At 39.6% G+C, this 17,960-nt stretch overlaps 1 protein-coding gene across 1 annotated transcript in view; it reads right to left on the bottom strand.

Annotated features, from left to right (window-relative positions):
- Positions 1–557: 557 nt before the first annotated feature.
- The window catches only part of LOC132979408 (piezo-type mechanosensitive ion channel component 2), an 88,051-nt gene continuing 70,648 nt past the window's right edge, over positions 558–17,960 (bottom strand). Inside the window, exons 37-53 of the mRNA XM_061045172.1 lie at positions 17,176–17,349; positions 15,451–16,206; positions 14,460–14,718; positions 13,451–13,630; positions 12,606–12,912; positions 11,671–11,803; positions 10,376–10,523; positions 10,066–10,277; positions 9,230–9,388; positions 8,292–8,439; positions 7,271–7,459; positions 6,795–6,884; positions 6,107–6,276; positions 5,385–5,504; positions 3,841–3,920; positions 3,370–3,583; positions 558–2,293 (exon numbers count right to left, since the gene is read on the bottom strand). Coding sequence (XP_060901155.1) covers positions 2,041–2,293; positions 3,370–3,583; positions 3,841–3,920; positions 5,385–5,504; positions 6,107–6,276; positions 6,795–6,884; positions 7,271–7,459; positions 8,292–8,439; positions 9,230–9,388; positions 10,066–10,277; positions 10,376–10,523; positions 11,671–11,803; positions 12,606–12,912; positions 13,451–13,630; positions 14,460–14,718; positions 15,451–16,206; positions 17,176–17,349 — 3,592 coding nt within the window. The 3' untranslated portion in view covers positions 558–2,040. The remainder of the gene's footprint in view (positions 2,294–3,369; positions 3,584–3,840; positions 3,921–5,384; positions 5,505–6,106; positions 6,277–6,794; positions 6,885–7,270; positions 7,460–8,291; positions 8,440–9,229; positions 9,389–10,065; positions 10,278–10,375; positions 10,524–11,670; positions 11,804–12,605; positions 12,913–13,450; positions 13,631–14,459; positions 14,719–15,450; positions 16,207–17,175; positions 17,350–17,960) is intronic.

Genomic DNA, 17,960 nt, shown 5'->3' with positions numbered 1-17,960 from the left:
TGTGTGAGCAGGGCTCTTGTGTCTTGGGTTTCTCCAGTTTTGCAGAGGTCAGCTCTTGGAGATGTGCGTTCAAATATGGAAGTCTTGTAGCATAGACATTACAGTGGGTATAGAAATGATTCTGGCAATGAGTGGAAGACTGAGCCGTCTTTTACACGCTGGAATGTGTCGCTCCAAGATTGCAGATGAGCAGCAGGTGTGCAGGCTTGAATGGTGGTTTGTGGCTCCACACCCAGCTCCCAGCTCATCCTGCTAACTGTGTATGTCTTTGTGATTTCTGCGACCCCAACAACATTTAAAATAATCATATAAAATACTAAATCATTATGCTGATGGTTTGTATAAGTAAATATAAATATTAATTTATAAATATTAATTTCACTCTGTATTGTGAAAGTATTGATTTTGCACTATGCTGTATACAATGCTGAAAAAAAAATATATATATATTAAAACAGAAGTTAATACAGAAGGTTTGGTCAGTGTTGGAGGTCCTGTTCAGTCAGCTGTTTTCCATCAAAATCCTTCAAAAAACACAGATAAAAAGCAAAAGACCACACCTTTCCAGAAGTTTTATTTGCAGATCTCTGGACCTCTATCATATCAGATTGCCTTGACATACAGGTACAATTTCACATTTCATTCCACCCTGACCTGTTCCCCTTAATCTTTGTATGTACATGTAATGAAAATCATGACAATAATGAAGTTTTCTATCATGCTACAATGTCCTCTAATGCATAGTTTGGACCAAAGGGCTTCCTGGTTCAGCCCTTCATTTGAAGAATCTTCTTTGTGTGTGTCTGCTTGTTTCTCCCTTGATGACTGAATGTAAAGTTGGTAGTGCCACAGTGTTTATGAGAACGTTAAAAACAGCGAGAGGTTTACAAGTGATGTGCAAGAGTCTTCCACCTTGTACCCTGTTTCAGCCCTGCGCTGGTCTCAACTCAGCCAACCTGCAGACGATTTAAAACACAATTGGCAATTTAATCTCTGTGAGGGAAAACAGTCCATCCCCCATACATTATCTTTCTTTATACAGCCTGTGCAGTAAACATACTCAATATCAGTCCATCTGAACAATATCCACATAAAATTTCATGCCATTTAAATAGTTGTCATCTTTTCTAATATCTTTTTAAGATCCATCAAAGCCTACATGTTGTAACATATAACTCATACAATGAATATCTGTGAAAACAGCTCTTCCTGAGAAAGATATGTAGTTGATAAGAGTTTCAGTTTGTCTCATACAAACAAACTAAGGCAAGAAAAGACTGTCCGAGAATGTGTTCTGCGTTGAGTGGCCTGTGATGTTTAAAAAAAGTTTTTTTTTTTTGTCTTTCTTGGTCGGAACCAAACTTTTACCTCGGTTCATGTCCTTCAAAAAAAAAAAAAAAACTTGGGAGGAGCGAAAGCTTGTTATTGCACAGCCCCAAAGTCTAAACGTTCCAGTTGGAGGGATTTAGGAGATTGTGCTCATGTGGTCATTATCGTGCGCTCATTTGTAGATGGGAAGCCCTTAAAGATTAATGTTGCAGCCAGTTTGAGCTTCTCCTCGCCTGCCGTGCCGCTGTGGAAATGATTGAATAGAGCAATGAGGACATTTGTGTGTAAAAACCTGTCCCTATATGAGGGAGAAGACTTCTTATGTTTTGGGAAAATCTTCCAAAAAGTTTATCTGTCTGCTTCTGAACACCAGCTGCGTCTTTTCATCGGTGGATGCCAAACTGTGCCAGGTTTTGCAAGATGAACACAGCACTGGCAAATTTGTCCTCAACTGACAATAATATGACTGCATTTGTGGTTGTTTACATCAGTAAATAGTAGAAAATATCAGTTTAAAACTCGAAAAAGTGTATTCATGTGGAGCCAAAGATGTCTCACTGCCACCAGAGCTCAGTGGAGGAGGACAGAGTTGGTCCCCAGCTGCTTTGTGCGTCCTCAGCAGGTGAACCGGCTGCTGCTCACACCAGCAGAGCTCCTGTATGAAAAAAAGCTCCCGCCTCATTTCCATTGGTTATTTCCCCTCTGTGAGTTCTACTCAGTTTTTTCCCGGGTCCACTTGATCATAGTCTCTGGCGAGCGGTAGAGGAAAATGAGTTTGGCGTACATGTCCTCCTCCAGGTCCAGCTCCCCCGTCTCTCGGACCAGGAAGATGTCCGTGCACAGCTTGAGGATGCGGTCCACGTTGGGCAGCTCCTCGAACATGATGGTGTGGGAGATGCCGCTGAAGAACTCGCGCACAAACTTGCCGATGACCAGAACCACAGAGGCGTACAGACCCATGATCCTGGACAGGAAAGAGAGACAGGAAGTTAGAGAACATGTGGTTGACTCGCAAGAAATCACGCAAATGTTCTTTGATTTGGCTTCATATAAGCTCCTACTACAGCAGATACAACACACGTCTTTGGTGCAGAGTTATCCTGCATTCCCATCCTATTCAAAAATCTGGATAAAAATTAATTGGTCATAATCCAGACATCTATTGGTATCAAAATCCCTCCAAACATACAGATTTTGGTATTACTATTGTTGATCTTGTTTCTAACGTTTTAAGCTTGTGAACCTTTTTTTTTTTTTTTTTTTTTTTTAAAGATTTATTTTTGGGCTTTTTGTGCCTTTAATGGAGAGATAAGACAGTGGATAGAGTTGGAAATCGGGGAGAGAGAGAGAGTGGGGAATGACATGCGGGAAATGAGCTACAGGCTGGATTCGAACCTGGGCCGCCTGCTTGGAGGACTATAGCCTCCATACATGTGGCGCACGAACTGACCACTGCGCCACCAGCGCCACAGCCTGTGAAACTTTTACACTGAGTCTAAATACAGTATATGTACTTGCCAAATAACAACAGATTAACAAATTAAAGTTGTTATATTTGTATTTTTGAACATACAAATTTAACAAAAAAAGGACAAGCAAACACGAGGATGAGAACACTTTGAATGAGTACAGTTTCTTGCTTGTATAGTGCTTATTTATCTACTCTAAGCGCTTTTATATCACACATCACACCGACACATTCGACGTGAAGTGACCATCAGAACTAAGTACAGTAATCCATTCATACACTAATGTCGCCGACGGAGCAGCGGGAGCAACTTAAGGGTTAAGTGTCTTGCCCAAGGACACATCGGACATGTGGCTGCAGGAGCTGGGGGTCGAACCCCGCCGACTCTACCAACTGAGCCACAGCCACAGGTAAAGGGATTAATTAAGTTAAATAATCCCCAAACCTTTACATCTTCACTGGCTGCACAGTCTGGAGGACAGCACATTTAGTGACTGAAATATAAAACTTTTCCATTATGTAAATGCAGAAACTTCACTGACATTCTTTTAATCCAAAATGTTCATACGTACCCATATCCGGCCAGGAAGCCCAAACTGGGCGGGCTGACTTGGTCACTGAATACATAGACATCCAGACCTTCTCCAACCTTGTTTTTGGAGTCAGAATAGTTTATCGAGCCCAAATCTGTCTGGCTGACCTTCCACCATTCCTGGACCGTACCTGTGATATTCTCAGTTTGCATCAGGGTCAAGTTGATGCTAAAGATCTTATTTGGATCGGCAGCTACAAAGATGTCAAATAGAAGAAGAAAAAGTATTATAGCAGAACGGATTAAAATGCAAAACATGTCAGAATTAAGTTTATAAAAAAAAAATGTTTTTAAATATTCTAAACTTAGTGGCTTTAAATAAATATCCTAACATGTAATGAATATAGAAAGAAGACTCCTATTAAACTATTGCTAGAGAATCCAGAAAAATGTGTTTTAACACTTAACTATGCAATCAGGTTTTTCTACTGATGAAGTTGATGACGTTCACCTTTATTAAGCAGCTCAACAGGCTTGGCCTCTGAGTCACTGGGGGCTCGAATAAAGCGAGGGAAGATATCCTCTATAATCCTGCAGAAAGAGAGACATGCTTTCACAACACTTCAGTGCAAAGGTAGAGAAGAGAGATACAAAACATGTTTTGTTGAAACACTGAGGATTTCATATCACGGTTTACTGAAGATCTCACGTTAAATGTCATCCAGTTTATCATACATTGAATTGTTAAGTCACAGGAAAGCAACAAAGTATGGATTTAAGGACTTGATGCTGCAGAGGTGCCAGTTCATTTCCTGAGCACTGCCATGGTGACCTTGGGCAAAGCAGAGAAGCCCCAACTGCTCAGGCGCTCGCCCATGTGCGGCCCCCCTCGTTCTGACGTCTCTCCCTTAGTGCATGTGCATGGGATCCTCTTTGTGCATGTGTGTGCGTTCCCGGGCCTATGTGTGTGTAGCGTGTCCAAGAACTGAGTCAACCAAACTGACTTTCTCTCTCAAGAATGAATCAAGTGTGTCTTCTTCTTCTCCATCGTCTTCTTCTAAATGATTTAAGTTTTCCATTAGAATGTTTCATGAATAAAAGTCTTATCTCTAAACTTTGGATCGAAGACTGAAAAACTGAATTTCATTTGCGTCTCAATTCTACACCACAGACTGAATTAAGAAGTTGAACTCTATTAATGGTGAGGCCAATGCTTAAAATCATTAAGCCTGCATTCTTCTTAATGGCCACAAGGGGGAGACTTAGCTGGTCTGATAATATACAAGTCTAAGTCAGAGACCCTACACATTTTACTTCATTTATTATCTCAATTAAACATTTTCCAAATCAGTGTATGGTTGCAAACAAGTCTTCTTCATAGCAGTAAAATAATCAAATAATGGCCTCATTTGGATTAAAACAGTCAAAGTAGGTTATGCTGAGGGGTGTGACTTCCTGTGATTGACAAGTCAGCTGAACAAAAGTCTGTTTGGGTTTTAGATGGAATAAATACACCACAGAGTTGACATCTCGATTTAAATCATACTGGTAGATATCAATGGGGGCTCTGGTGGTGCTAGTGGTTAGTTCACACATCCCATAAACAGAGGCTGTTGTCCCGGCCCACGTTGGAATCCCACCTGTGGCCCCTTACTTACATGTCATTCCCCACTCTCTCTATCTCACATCTCCCGCTAACCACCCACACCTCTCTAGCCAAGCTGGATACATACATTGGTCAAAGAAAAGTGTTTTTATGTGTTGAAAATGTCTCTGAATTGAGGTAAAAATGCTTAAGTCATATCAATATAGTTTTTTTCTGACATACAGTAGAGGTATACATTATATGTTTTTTTCATTCACACAGTACTTTTTCTGTTATCAAATAGAGATGCTTAAAAAAATAAAAAACCTTGGTTAAGAGACAAGATTCATTGAAGCTGTGGGTGAGAACACTATCAAATCTTTAAATCACCAACATGAGTGTTTATCTCCGGATTATCACATCATAGAGACAAAGTCTAAAGAAGACAGTCAGTACATAAGTGTACTCACATAGAACCATTGACTTCTTTCCCTCTTAGGAGCTTTATCAGATTGTCCTTTGTTGCTTTGTCCAGGTAGGTCATTCGTTTCCCAGACGCTGTTTCAGCCTTGGCACCAAGAGTGAGGTTTCTGTAATCACAACAACAACAAAAAAATATATATATATACATGTAGAAAAAAAAAAATAATAAAAAAAAAAAATCCCCTCATTGAACTGCAGCCGTCTTGGAGCATAGATTTGTAATTTCAATATTTGTGGATTTTTCTTTTTTACGCTCAGAAGACGATTGATGTGTTTGGACATAACTGATCAGGGAGCCTCTTTTGAAAAGTCCTGCAGATCAGTTCACTTTCACAACATCCACTCACGAGGTCAACTCTGCTTTTAAATCTGTACGACAGTAGCAGTATGTTTGAAATACAAACTTTTCCCAAAGTATCAAAGTGAAAGTACTTCCTGTGCACCAAACCAGTCTGCGTCAATTCTTTATTATTTCATGTGATGTTATTGGATGAATATAACCGCTGTGTTGTCTTTTGTAGCTATAGCTGTTTAAAGTTGTGCATATATTAAATACTTTAATCCACAGTATTGCATCATACAGGATTATATGTTCCTCTTTCTAGTGTAACTGTGTTGTGAGACTAAATGGTTAAACCTTCTGGGCCTTTCTAACATGAGCATCATCACTAAAGCAGTGGGTAAGTAAGAAGGGTTAACATTTTGTTACCTCTGCACAGACCAGGACACGGTGATGGAGAAATCCTCCGTGCTAGCCAACATGTCTATCAGGCTGTCTCTGCTGGGTGGACTGATGGTCCACAGAGAGTTGGAGCTGCCTTTGAGCTCTGCGATGGTCAGGTCCTGAGACACGTAACCCTCCAGCCACTCCAAAGTTGCCTAACGCCGGGACAACACCCAAGAGAAGGGAACACAACATGATACACTTTCATCAAGCCATGACACAGATGTTAGTATTTAAAATGTATACTTTTATTTAAAGATGAGGGGCACTGCCGCTGCTTTGGTTCTCAAAGCAGCGTTCACATACATTCTTGGTCCTGAGAGGGTACAGTGAATTACTTTTAGGGGTCCCCTTTACTTCTCCTCCAGAGCCAACAACAGGTGAAGTGGTTTTGTGTTAAATCTAGAATGGCATGAAGCTCTCTGATTCTTTTGTCTTTTTGTTGCGGCCCTGATATTCTGATGCAAAAATAACCTGCATGTTAGCATTAGCATTTAGCTCGTCACAGTCAACCAACATAAACAAACTACATCCTCAGTGTGACCAGTGAAGAATCATCTCAGCGGGGTATTCATGTTATTCACTCCACTTTTTTTTTTTTTATAATCGAAGTGAACTCTGATTTATTTCATCTTATAGAACAGAACAAATGCAATCTATTCCTTGTACTTACATCATCATTGTATCTGTGCACAAAATCATGAAATTGCTTTTCATTCACACTGTGCAGTTGTTTTTGTTGAGCGCTCATGGTGAAGATGGGCTGCAAGAAGAGGATATCATTGGTAAGTTGGCAAAAGTCTTGTTCAGGCTGCAAACTCAATATTTCTCAATGATTATTTGAGGTTCAACATTAAGGTGTTGTCTTTATGTTGAATTGCTTTGAAGCTGTCCCAGACAATCAACATATGGCTTCTTTTAAACATGCATAAAAGGACATGGCATTACTTTGGGATCAGTCACAGATTTATTTACTTCATTGAGATTTACTTGTTGCTTGAAGAAGACACAATTTCATAGAATTTCTTAAGCATCAGATTTTTTGGCAGAGCGTCTCTCTGGTCTGTTGTTTTTTTGGTATTTTTTTCGTAGCTTCGTTTCTCTGACAGGAACTTGGCAAGCTTATTTTGGCTGAAAGTGTGTCCCTACCTGAAAGCCAGCCAGGGTGATTTCAAAAGAGACATCCATGGGGGGGTTGACGACTCCGGCTACTGACTTAACGAGGGACATGAAGAGAAGCGGGAACCAGACGATACAGATCAGCAGCGCCACAATCATCCCTCCCATCCCATACTTCACCACCTTCTTCTTCTTCTGACCGCGCGGCTGGGGGTACCTCTGCAGAGAGATGCAACAAAAATATTAAGCGAGGATGAAAAAAGAAAATCCTTCCCGCGGCAGTGATTGTAAGAGTGTATTAAATATTCGGCGCACAGACAGTTTACGTTTCACTACCAAAAGTCAGTGAACAGCCATCACACCTAAAATATCCTGGAAAGGCTTTCCACAAGATTTTTTGGGGAATTTCCATGATGACAGGTTTTGCTTTAAATCAATGCTATATGTGATCGGACATGTTCACAATATCAACAAAAGAAAAGAACATATTGGTATATTAAAAAAAAAAAAAAAAGAAGTTTCATTATGTGCACAGTTCCGTACAAGACTCAGAATCAAAGATGATCCAAGTTGACTAAATTCATTCATTTTTCACACAAATTCGATTTTTTTCCAGGATAAAATAATGCTCCATCGTTACTTGTTTAACAAGATTGAACTTTGGTTACAGGTGACACCCAATCACAGCACCACATTCAAAGTCAATGACCATTAGAACAGATGTTGGAAATGTTTGTGTTGTATGTCAGATATTTAATGTGCTGTTTTTTTACACCTTTTAGCAAAAGCTGTGGCTGACATACTGCCTGTCAGTTGATAAGGGGTTGTTCACTGACTCGTGAAACATACGTCTTTATATAATATTTATCTGATATATGCTTATTTTCTAAAGTGACATTTCTTTGAATCCAGATCTGAATTGAAACTTCACAACTTAGAAAAAAAACAGAAGATTTACTTCAACAAATTACAAAAGTAAATTTCAGCATGAATTCCAACATGACAGTGTTTGGCTTTGAGACTGATTCCTGATGCCACATATGAAAAACACCTTCTCAGACTCTCTCCAGCATTTCAGGATAAAGATGTGAGCGTAGATGTCCTCCACACAGATCCAGCTGGACAGAGACAGCGAGGTATCCGTCCAAACCCAGTCCATCACTGCTCGCAGCTCCGTCAGGAACGGCACCAGGCGAAAACTAGGAACAAAAGACAAAAGCTCTCTTATTCTGTCAAAAGAGTACACTGAATTACAATCTTATTACTGCATCAAAATATTGTGTTAATCATTTTCTTATGTTTTGGCGAAAAGAAGTGCACATTTAAACATTTTAATCATGATTTCACATCGTGATTTAATAAAGCTACAACTGCGTTTTCCCAGGTTTTTGTTTTTTTAACTACAAATGTTACATCTAACTTAACACCATACACACTGCTGCGTGGGTTGACCTCTAGTATGGAAACAGTGTGGAGAAGTTCAAGAACAGGAAAGAAAGCAGAAAAAACACACTATGCTGTGATGTTCATTAACTAAAAATGACACTGAGCATGCCTTGGGATAAAACTAATTATAGTTTTTTATTGCCTATAATTCAATTAAACGTATTAAGCTTCCTGCGGGTGTCTAAAATGTTCTGTTAATAAAGTTGTTTTTCTGAGTTGAGAAATGTACAAGTTAAATTGACACAATACAAAGATTTTTGCTTGACAACTTTGGTAAAGTTAAAAGTGAGTGATCCTATAGACATGAAATAGAGAGCTGAACACTAGCATATATAAATGGTGCTTCCACAAAAAGACAAAACACTTACAGTAAGATTAGAAATGTTGATGTCCTTTCACATAACTAGCTTTGATTTAGATTTTTAAAACCACAAACTGTTTCCTAATCTTACAACAGCAGTTAGTTGTCGAGCCCTGACGTGACCAGGACCTTGGACGGGTTTGTCCAGCTGGAACACATTATTCTTTCCAGGCACAACTCACCCTTGAAAGAGGAAGAGGTTCATATAATTGTAGCTCTTTGTGAGGAAGTTTCCCAAAACTCGAGTGGGATAACCACAGCGGATCTGATAGGCCGACAGGGCGAAGTAGATGCACTTGACAAAATACCACATCTGAGCCACTTTGTTCTCGCTGAAACGCCTGTGAAGAAAAGAGCAGTGAGACAGATGTAACAATTAGAGAATGAGGTAGCTATGTCCTTTTTTTTTTTTTTTAATTACTGGCAGCTCAAAGAATCATAAATATTCAATGTTTCTGGTTTTACAAACAAAAGCTAGCTGCTACATTCAAAATTTAATGTCACTGTAAAACAAAACAAAAAATCTGGCGCTATAATCATACTTTATAAAGCCACATTCACCTAACGAGTCCAGATACAACGACATATTTGAAGATATTAGTAAAATATAAGGACTGTAATGAAAGCTGATTCAAATCTTGTTTCAAGAAATCCTATCAAGTCATTTTAGTTTCTTCACTGGCAGTTTGTTTTTAATTGAATACAAGCGATTCAGGCCTTCTGCTTATGCTCTTAATATCTTGGAATAAAACGTTTATCTGGACTTCTGAGGTGAATTTGGTTTATATCAAGTTAGTTGAGATAATTTGACAAGCACTTTTTTACAGTGTGATTTTAATAAAACATTTTCTAAACTTGTTTTTTTCTTTGATCAAAGTTTCTTCTGAGGAGAATGACACACCTCATGCCTATGTGAGGTACAATTCATTTATTCACATTTGTTTTATTTTCTCATTTCAGTGTAGGAACAACACAACAGACATCATTCTCACTGTCCATGAACAGACACACTTCTTACTTCTCTGTGACTCCTGGCAGGATGAAGAACATCCAGAAGTGGATGCCAAAGAGCAGGAAGACCTGGAAGATGACCTTGCCCAAGACAGACTTTCTGAGGTAGAGGGCCCGGTCCACCACCATGGTACCGAACTGGATCAGAACCATGACCAGGAAAGGTCCCGGGACCTGATCCTCCGACAGAGAAGACGTGATGTCTGCAGCCGAGTGTTTCTATGAGGGGACAATATGAATGACGACACTGTAGAAGGTCAATTGATTAGAGAATTTGGAGCAGAAAATAAAAACATAAAAACATAAAATAAACCTACACCAAACGCCCAGAATCCAAACACGATGATGATGAAGTCGACTGTGTCAGCGAGGAACATCAGCACATAGACGTCTGTGACTGCGCTGTACTCTGGATGGATCAAGTTATAGAAGAACTGCCTCATGGGGAGATAGAGCTCCATGAACCTAAGAAAAACATAAAGAGAAACAACGCTATTGTGAGTGAAAATAAAACGATCCAGGTGGTTTGTACTTTCCTGTCACCCTCGACAATAAAGCAGTCTGAAAAACCCGTCTAAAGCTCTAATATTGATTCCCAGCAGCCTCAAGGACTACTCTGAAATGGTTTTAAAGACACGTAATGAACCGTATACCAGTACCTACCACCATCTCTTTTAAGAATTCAAGTCTTTTCTGCTGAAACAGAGCTGCACAGGTAATCAAATATGAATCGCGTCCACGGTTTTGCTCTTCTCACGATTAAACTAACTTGTGATATAGACATGTAGGGTAAAAAAAAGAATAACAGGTTCCACTGATTAAGTTAAGAACAATAACACCACTCACAAAAATACATGCTCCATCTGTTAAAAAAAAAAACTATTGCACATCAGACCGAGCACGTTACTGTGTCATTTAAATGTCAGAGAACAATGACAAAAAAACGTCTTTAAAGCTAATAAATAATTGTGTTTAATCATCAAAGTTCACAAAGAACTGTTTGTATTGATTGATGGTGATTACCATGTTGGCTTCAATCATGAAGCCCTTTGCTCAAATACAAGTCGTTTTGTTTGTGATGGTGTAACACTGTCATTTTCATGGTTCACACCAGATTTAGGCTTCTTCACCTCTTTTAAAACGTTGTGATCGTAACTCATGGTCCATGTTTCCTCTCTGAGTCAGTACATTCTTGATAAAGGTCGGAGATTCGAAAGTTAAAATAAAAAGGTTGAACAAACACTTGCCAGCTTCAGGCAAATCGGCTTAAACTTATATCTAGATTAATCAAATGAAGAATCTTCTCTGTGTGTTCTCGACATACTTTCTCAGAAACCAGCGGTTCCACTGTGATGAAATTAAGAACAATAACAATAACAGCACTTACAAAAATGGTCTAACGGGAACGCTGTAATTAAAGCTCTAAATTTAGACCTTTGAAAGGTTTCAGCTATTGCATCACTGATATAAATATCCCACAGAGCATCTTCTATTATTGGTCCAGGATGCTTTCTAAGCACTGGTCTCATCAGATCCCTGTGTTGACTAGAAAGCATCATTTGGAGGAGATGAGGAGACTTATCACAAACCCTCACTGTCTGCGTCATCCTACCTCTTTAAGACAAACGCTTTTCCTTTGAAGAGCTGCTCCCTCAGCTTCTCCATGATCATCTGCTTGCGTGTCTTCAGCTGCACACTGGCCACGCTGCCCTCCTTGCGGCTGCTGTTGTGGGAAGCCGTACTCCCTGTGGAAACCATCGACATTTCCAGTTGTAAAGGAAGCGTGACAAAGCAAGCACCGGGTCAAAGACACAGCTTCACATCCACAAACACAAACACAGAGAGCTGGACAACACAGGATATCAGGAAGTAATGAGTTGGATAATGACTCACTCTCAGAACTTTAGTATTTGTTGTAGACCTTATCAGTCATGTTTTAAAACTAGTTCAGCCATCAGTAGGAAATAAAACAAGACATTCATGATTTAAGACACATAGATACTGGGATTTATATTTTAGGACTTCATCAAAAAATAAAAGTTTAACTTAAAGTGAACTCAAAATGATAAATATGTGTCTCCTGCACGCCAAAAGATCAATTAGAATATATATATAAAAAAAGACTAAAAATCCAAGTGCTACACACTGGGTCAGGATTTAGGTGCTAATAACTTTCCTTTGGAGAGAATGGCCTACATACGTAAAGAAGAAACAGCAAAATGTTTGAAACGATAAAGGGATTGTTTACTACTGCCTTAATGAATTGTCTTAAATGATCAGACGATGAAAATGAAGAATTAGTCATCTCTGATGGACATCATGTTCAAATTGAAATCGACTTCATAAAGACCACTGCCCCCCTTCATGTTTCACTTGTTTTGGTTTAATGTTTGTCCAAAAGATGGCTTTGTGTCTGAGAAGTTTTTTATTTTATTGTCAGTGGGTGCTTTTGGTAGATGGCACTCATCCGTTTGTTCTGCTTGTAGTTAAAATATCTCTAATATCAATAAGCGTTTTGATGGGGATTAAATAAAGTAGGACCTTCACCTCTTTTGGACCTTGCCGAGGAGTGGAGCGATCGTACTGAAATGTGTGAGCCTCCGCTGGAGCTCTTGCGACGCTGGTAGGTCTGCTGCTGCGGGTAATGCATCTGGATCTGTCCTGAATCGATGGACGTCCCGAAGTTCATGGATCTCAAAGTGTGAGTGGAGCTTCTACTTTCATTGAACAGCGAGGATGCCGGTTCGGACCCCTTATCGCTCTCCTCCTTGTCTTTTCCCTCGTCCTCTGACTCACTCTGTCGAGACTGCTCTCTCTTCAGTTTCGGGTCGTCCTCGTCCCACAGACCATGGCACTGGAAATAGGAAGAGGTGGAAAACAGCAGGAATGTTTAGTCTGTGTCATATTTGTTTAAAACAAGCTTCTTGTTGCATGCAAACATTTGTCAAAACATGTGTTTGTCCATAACAGGACAACAAGTACACATACAAAGTCTTATCGTCATTATACTGATGTGCAAGACAACAATACAAAATAATTACAAAAAAATGTAAAACCTAACAGTTTTAACAATAATAGTGAAGTCACACGTTACAACATGATGTGCAAAAAAGCATTAGACAGCAACAATACTATGTGTAAACAATTAGAGATATAATTACCAGGCATGTCAATCAACCTTTATCAATCAATCTTTATTTGTGCAGCGCTAATTCATAACAAATGTTGTCTCAATCTCACAAAAAGAGATCTACCGCACTCTGTGATATATTATTTAGAGAGCTTGTGCGTATTGCAGGCACTCATACAGTTCCAGTCTGAGTGTGGGAACCTGCAGAGGACAGATGTGAGCGATATGTTAGAGCTGTCGGGGTTTGTCAGTTTGCAGTTACCTTCAGAATGGATCTGTGGAAGAAAAGAGCCAGTAACTGGACCAGGTCAAAGTGGACGTAACCGTCTTTCTTCTCCACACCGATGATGTTCGGAGGGTGATATGGTTTATTTTTGTCGACCTTGTTCTGGTTAAAGGGGAAGAAGCCAAACTGGCAGAAGTACTTGATGAAGATTGTTACCTGGAGGGGAACAAAGTGAAAGTAAGTACGGCTGCCAGGACTGTGACGAAACTTCACAAAGAAACAGAAGAAGCAGCACTACAGTATAAAAATCCATGATATTACATTCCTGGTCCTAGACTTCAGAGTAGGGCTGCACAGTTAATCACCATTTCATCATTATCACGATATGAGCATTCTCAATAAATAAGAAAAATGATCTAATGGAAACGAGCAATGCTGTCTCACCCAGCATGTACACACTGTATCTAACCTAATTATAATTTAGCTGGTGAAAAAAGAAAGCGTTTTGATTTATTGTGTATTAAAGTGAAACATGAAGACCAGCAGACAGACATAAAAACTGTAAGTTATAACTTATATATATATATACTCTTTAGCTTTTGTCTATTTATTGATCCTCATTGTTATCACAATATTAAACAATGCACTGGCTCATTGTATATTTTCTCTAATCGTGTCGGCCTACTTCAGAGCAGTCGTTTATTTTCTTTCATTATGTATACTTTATTCGAATTAGAATAGAATATATCTTTATTGTCATTGCTGTAATAAGAACTCGAAACAGATAAAGTTTCTGTTATTAGGAGACATGCTACACAAAAACATAGGGCCAAGATGGCTGGCTCTTTTTTTCTTTGATTTTGATTAAAAAAACTGTTGAAATGTCTTCATGCAATAAGTTATTTATATTTATCAGATTGATGTTCTTATCAAAGAGTGTTAAAAACTGATCATTTATCGAAAGCTGTTTGTGCTGATTTTCCCCGACACATTCGATTTGTTTTGTTGATATAACTGTAAAGGACATCTTGGTTTCAGTCTGTACCTCAGTGTAGACGATGGCAGTCATCCAGTAGCGCTTGCTCGGTCGAGGCACTGACAACATGGCCCACAGGAAGATGGTGATGGGAAGGACCAGGGTGGCGCAGGAGGCCGACACCATGTGGTTGATGATGATGACCAGGTAGCACACCATCTCTGAGTGAGCCACCAACATGTTGTAGAGGGCGTAGCAGAGCTGGAGGATCAGAGGCTGCTTCTGGTAGAATCTATCTGAGCCGTCCAGCTCCTCGTCATAAAACATCCTGAAGGAAACAGACCGATTGACTGAAAAAATCACTTGAATTTTTTGATTTTTTTGACCAAACAAATTGTTTCTTAAGTTTGCTTTGACTATAAAGGTCACTCAAAATGATTACAAAGAGACACAGAACAACCACAAAAAGACACAAAATAACTACAGAGCGATGCCAAATGAGAATGAAATACTTTTAAAATACTTAAAACAACAACAAAGAAATGAGAAGTTAACAAAGACCTGCAGCACTAAAACAATGAAACAAAACAACTACAAAGATATGCAAGTAGAAAACTAAGAGTGCAAAACAACCTACTGTACAAAACAACTCTAACAGGACGAAGAAGGACCACAACTTGAATGAAACACAAAAAGCTCCAAAGAGAGACAGAAAGTACAAATAAAGAAAAGACATACTAAGTAATGTTCCTGGGGTCTCACCTTCTTACATTTATTTAGATATCTAAACACAGTTGTTTGAATATCACATTTCACTGAGGACATTATTTTACAATGAACCCATTTTTAATTCATTAAGGTTATTAACATACCTACCATCACATCAGGGTTTTACCATATATTGAGGCTGGGAAAATGTTTCTTTTTTGTTTGTAATATAACATATTAACATATAATTTAAATGCAAAGTTATGATGGAAATCCTTACAAATCTTAACCAATCATCAACACTTATTGTGACCGTTCTGATTCCCTTACCCTGGTTGCGTTTTGGACTTACTTGTTGAGCAGCAGTTCACTGGCGGTCAGCTCAGTTGTCATGGAGGGCAGCATGATGTCTGACCTGCTGTCTGAGCGGCTGTCAGACGTCATCACCATACGCCTCCTCCTGTCCATGTCACTCTCGTCATCGCTGACTTCCAGCCGGTCAAAGCTGACCGCCTTGCTGTAGCTGGGAGGAACGTCAGCGTCGGATATTTTGGAAGCATCTGTGTCAGGTGTGTAGAGAAGTCCGCCCCGCCCCTCTGTGTGCATGAAGTCCTGCTGTCCTCCCCCATCCTCACTCTCAGTGATGAAGTCTTTCTCCTGGCCAGAAGGGGCAGAGTCTACCTCCTCCTGCCTGAGGGAGGGGCCCTCATCTGGGCCAAAGGACTCCCAGAAAGCCTCTTCTCTCTCTTTACTCCCCTGGTCACTTGGTACCTCTAGTCCCTCCTCATCCTCTAGTCCCTCCTCACCCTCTGGTCCCTCCTGGCCCTCACCCTCTGGTCCCTCCTGGCCCTCACCCTCTTCACCCTCCTGGCCCTCATCCGCCTCACCCTCGCGTCTCTCAATTCCCTCCTCCTCTTCTTCTTCTTCTCTCTCTCTGGGTTCTCCATCACTCCAGGGACCTCCCTCGGCCCCCTCGCTCTCGTCTAGCTGTTGGGATTCCCAGGGAACCTGCTGCCTGTCCTCCCCTTGATCCTGCTCATCCTCCACTTCTTCTATGGTGTCTGTGGTGCCCTGTCTGGAGTAGATCATGACGGACTGGGTCGCCTCACTGGAGGGGACAAAACCAGAAAGGATTGTGTCAAGCCACGTTCAAGTCTGCCCACTAAGATGGACGGATACATGGCAACAAATTACCTGCAACCCTGCGAATTTCAGGGAACAATCTGTTGTAAAAATCAAATGAACCTGTGTTTATTAAAACTTTAGAATATTTATTAGATTGAATACATTTAAATGGAAACCAAATTAAACCAAATATGGATAAGCAGAATAAACAAAACGCTAACAAATGGTTTGTAACACACTGAAATGTTGCTTAAGGCAGAAATATAAACATGTATTATTTTTATTATGTTGTTAAAAAATTGTCATCAGTAATATGAATAATATAATATATTCATAACAACTTACACTTTCTTCATAATTTGTTATAAGCCTTGTATTAATGGTTACAGACTGAAACTTCATAGAGGGTTTAAGGGAGTATTCAGTGGCAAACCAGCCAGTATGTCACAGTACGTCTCCATAAAAAAAAAAAATATATATATATATTTGGTTTATAATCTCAAATAATAACAAGGAATAAGATCAGGACAAACAGACCACAATCTATAAGTTTGCTTTACATATGTGGATGTTATTGGATACAAATCTTGTGGTTTAAAAAGAGATGAAGTTCACATATATTTATGTTTTCTGTTTCCTGTGTTTTGACAGGGATGAGGTCTATAAAAAATAGGTTCTAGGAAGGTCATGCAATGATGAAATCTAGAAAATTGTTTGATGAAAACAAAAGTCATGAGATGCAATGGGAGTGACAGTGAATATGTTTACATGTGCACAAACTAACCACTGTTATTCTGAATGTTGGCAATATGCCACAGGTTATATAAACAGCATATTCTGCTTGTAGAATAGGGTCGTATTCCAGACGCAGCATTTTGGGAAATAGTTATATTTGTGCATGTAAACATAGTTGATGATAGGCGTGTGTATGGGTGAAGCTGAGGCCAGGCACCTGGACACGAAGCTGCTGCAGCTGTCCACTGATGAATTGGACACGTCCAGGCCGTACATCTTACGCAGTTTGGGCCTGGCCCGCTCGCTGGTTTTAGGAATGCACTCTGGCATCCCATCCAGGTCTTCCAGCGTGGATTGTCGAGAAAACAAAGTGGTTGCCTCAGTCAAGGCACTGAGAGGTTGGTGAGAGTGACAGATGAGATCATCAGTAATGAGAAGGATGAGATGGGATCTAAGTTAGGTTACGCAGATAAGGGATTCCCTGTACACAGTGTCATAAAGGCTTCCAGCCCAACTTTAAAAAAAAACAAAAAACAGGGGAATCATGATCTGGTTTCCATCGGCATAGGATCATAATAAACATGAGATGAAGCAAAGAATGGGGATGTCTCAATATAACGATGACCACAAGATATTGACTGAGTAACACCTTTACAGATTTAATTAATCACAAATTTTTTTTTTTCTATTTTACCTCTAGTCACATCTATCCATGAAGACTATGGTTTTATACGCTATTTATAAAAAGAGCAACTTCATATTCCAGAAACAATGTCCCAGTTACCCTGGATTTTGTCTTCTGTCCTCTGCAGAGAGTCCGAATGAAAGTTATATTCAAAATGTTTTTTTTTTGTCAATTCTTAAAACCTGTACAGATAACACCAAAACTATCTACTAGCATGTTGAAATAGCACAAGAGGTATTTAAGATCATGTGTTTTTAACTGATTTTGGAGAACCAATCATCATGTGAAGCTTAACGCACATAATACTGATATACATT

The sequence above is a fragment of the Labrus mixtus genome, chromosome 8 (assembly GCF_963584025.1).
Source record: "Labrus mixtus chromosome 8, fLabMix1.1, whole genome shotgun sequence".
Taxonomy (NCBI): Eukaryota; Metazoa; Chordata; class Actinopteri; order Labriformes; family Labridae; genus Labrus; species Labrus mixtus.
This window is presented reverse-complemented; position numbering and strand designations above follow the sequence as displayed.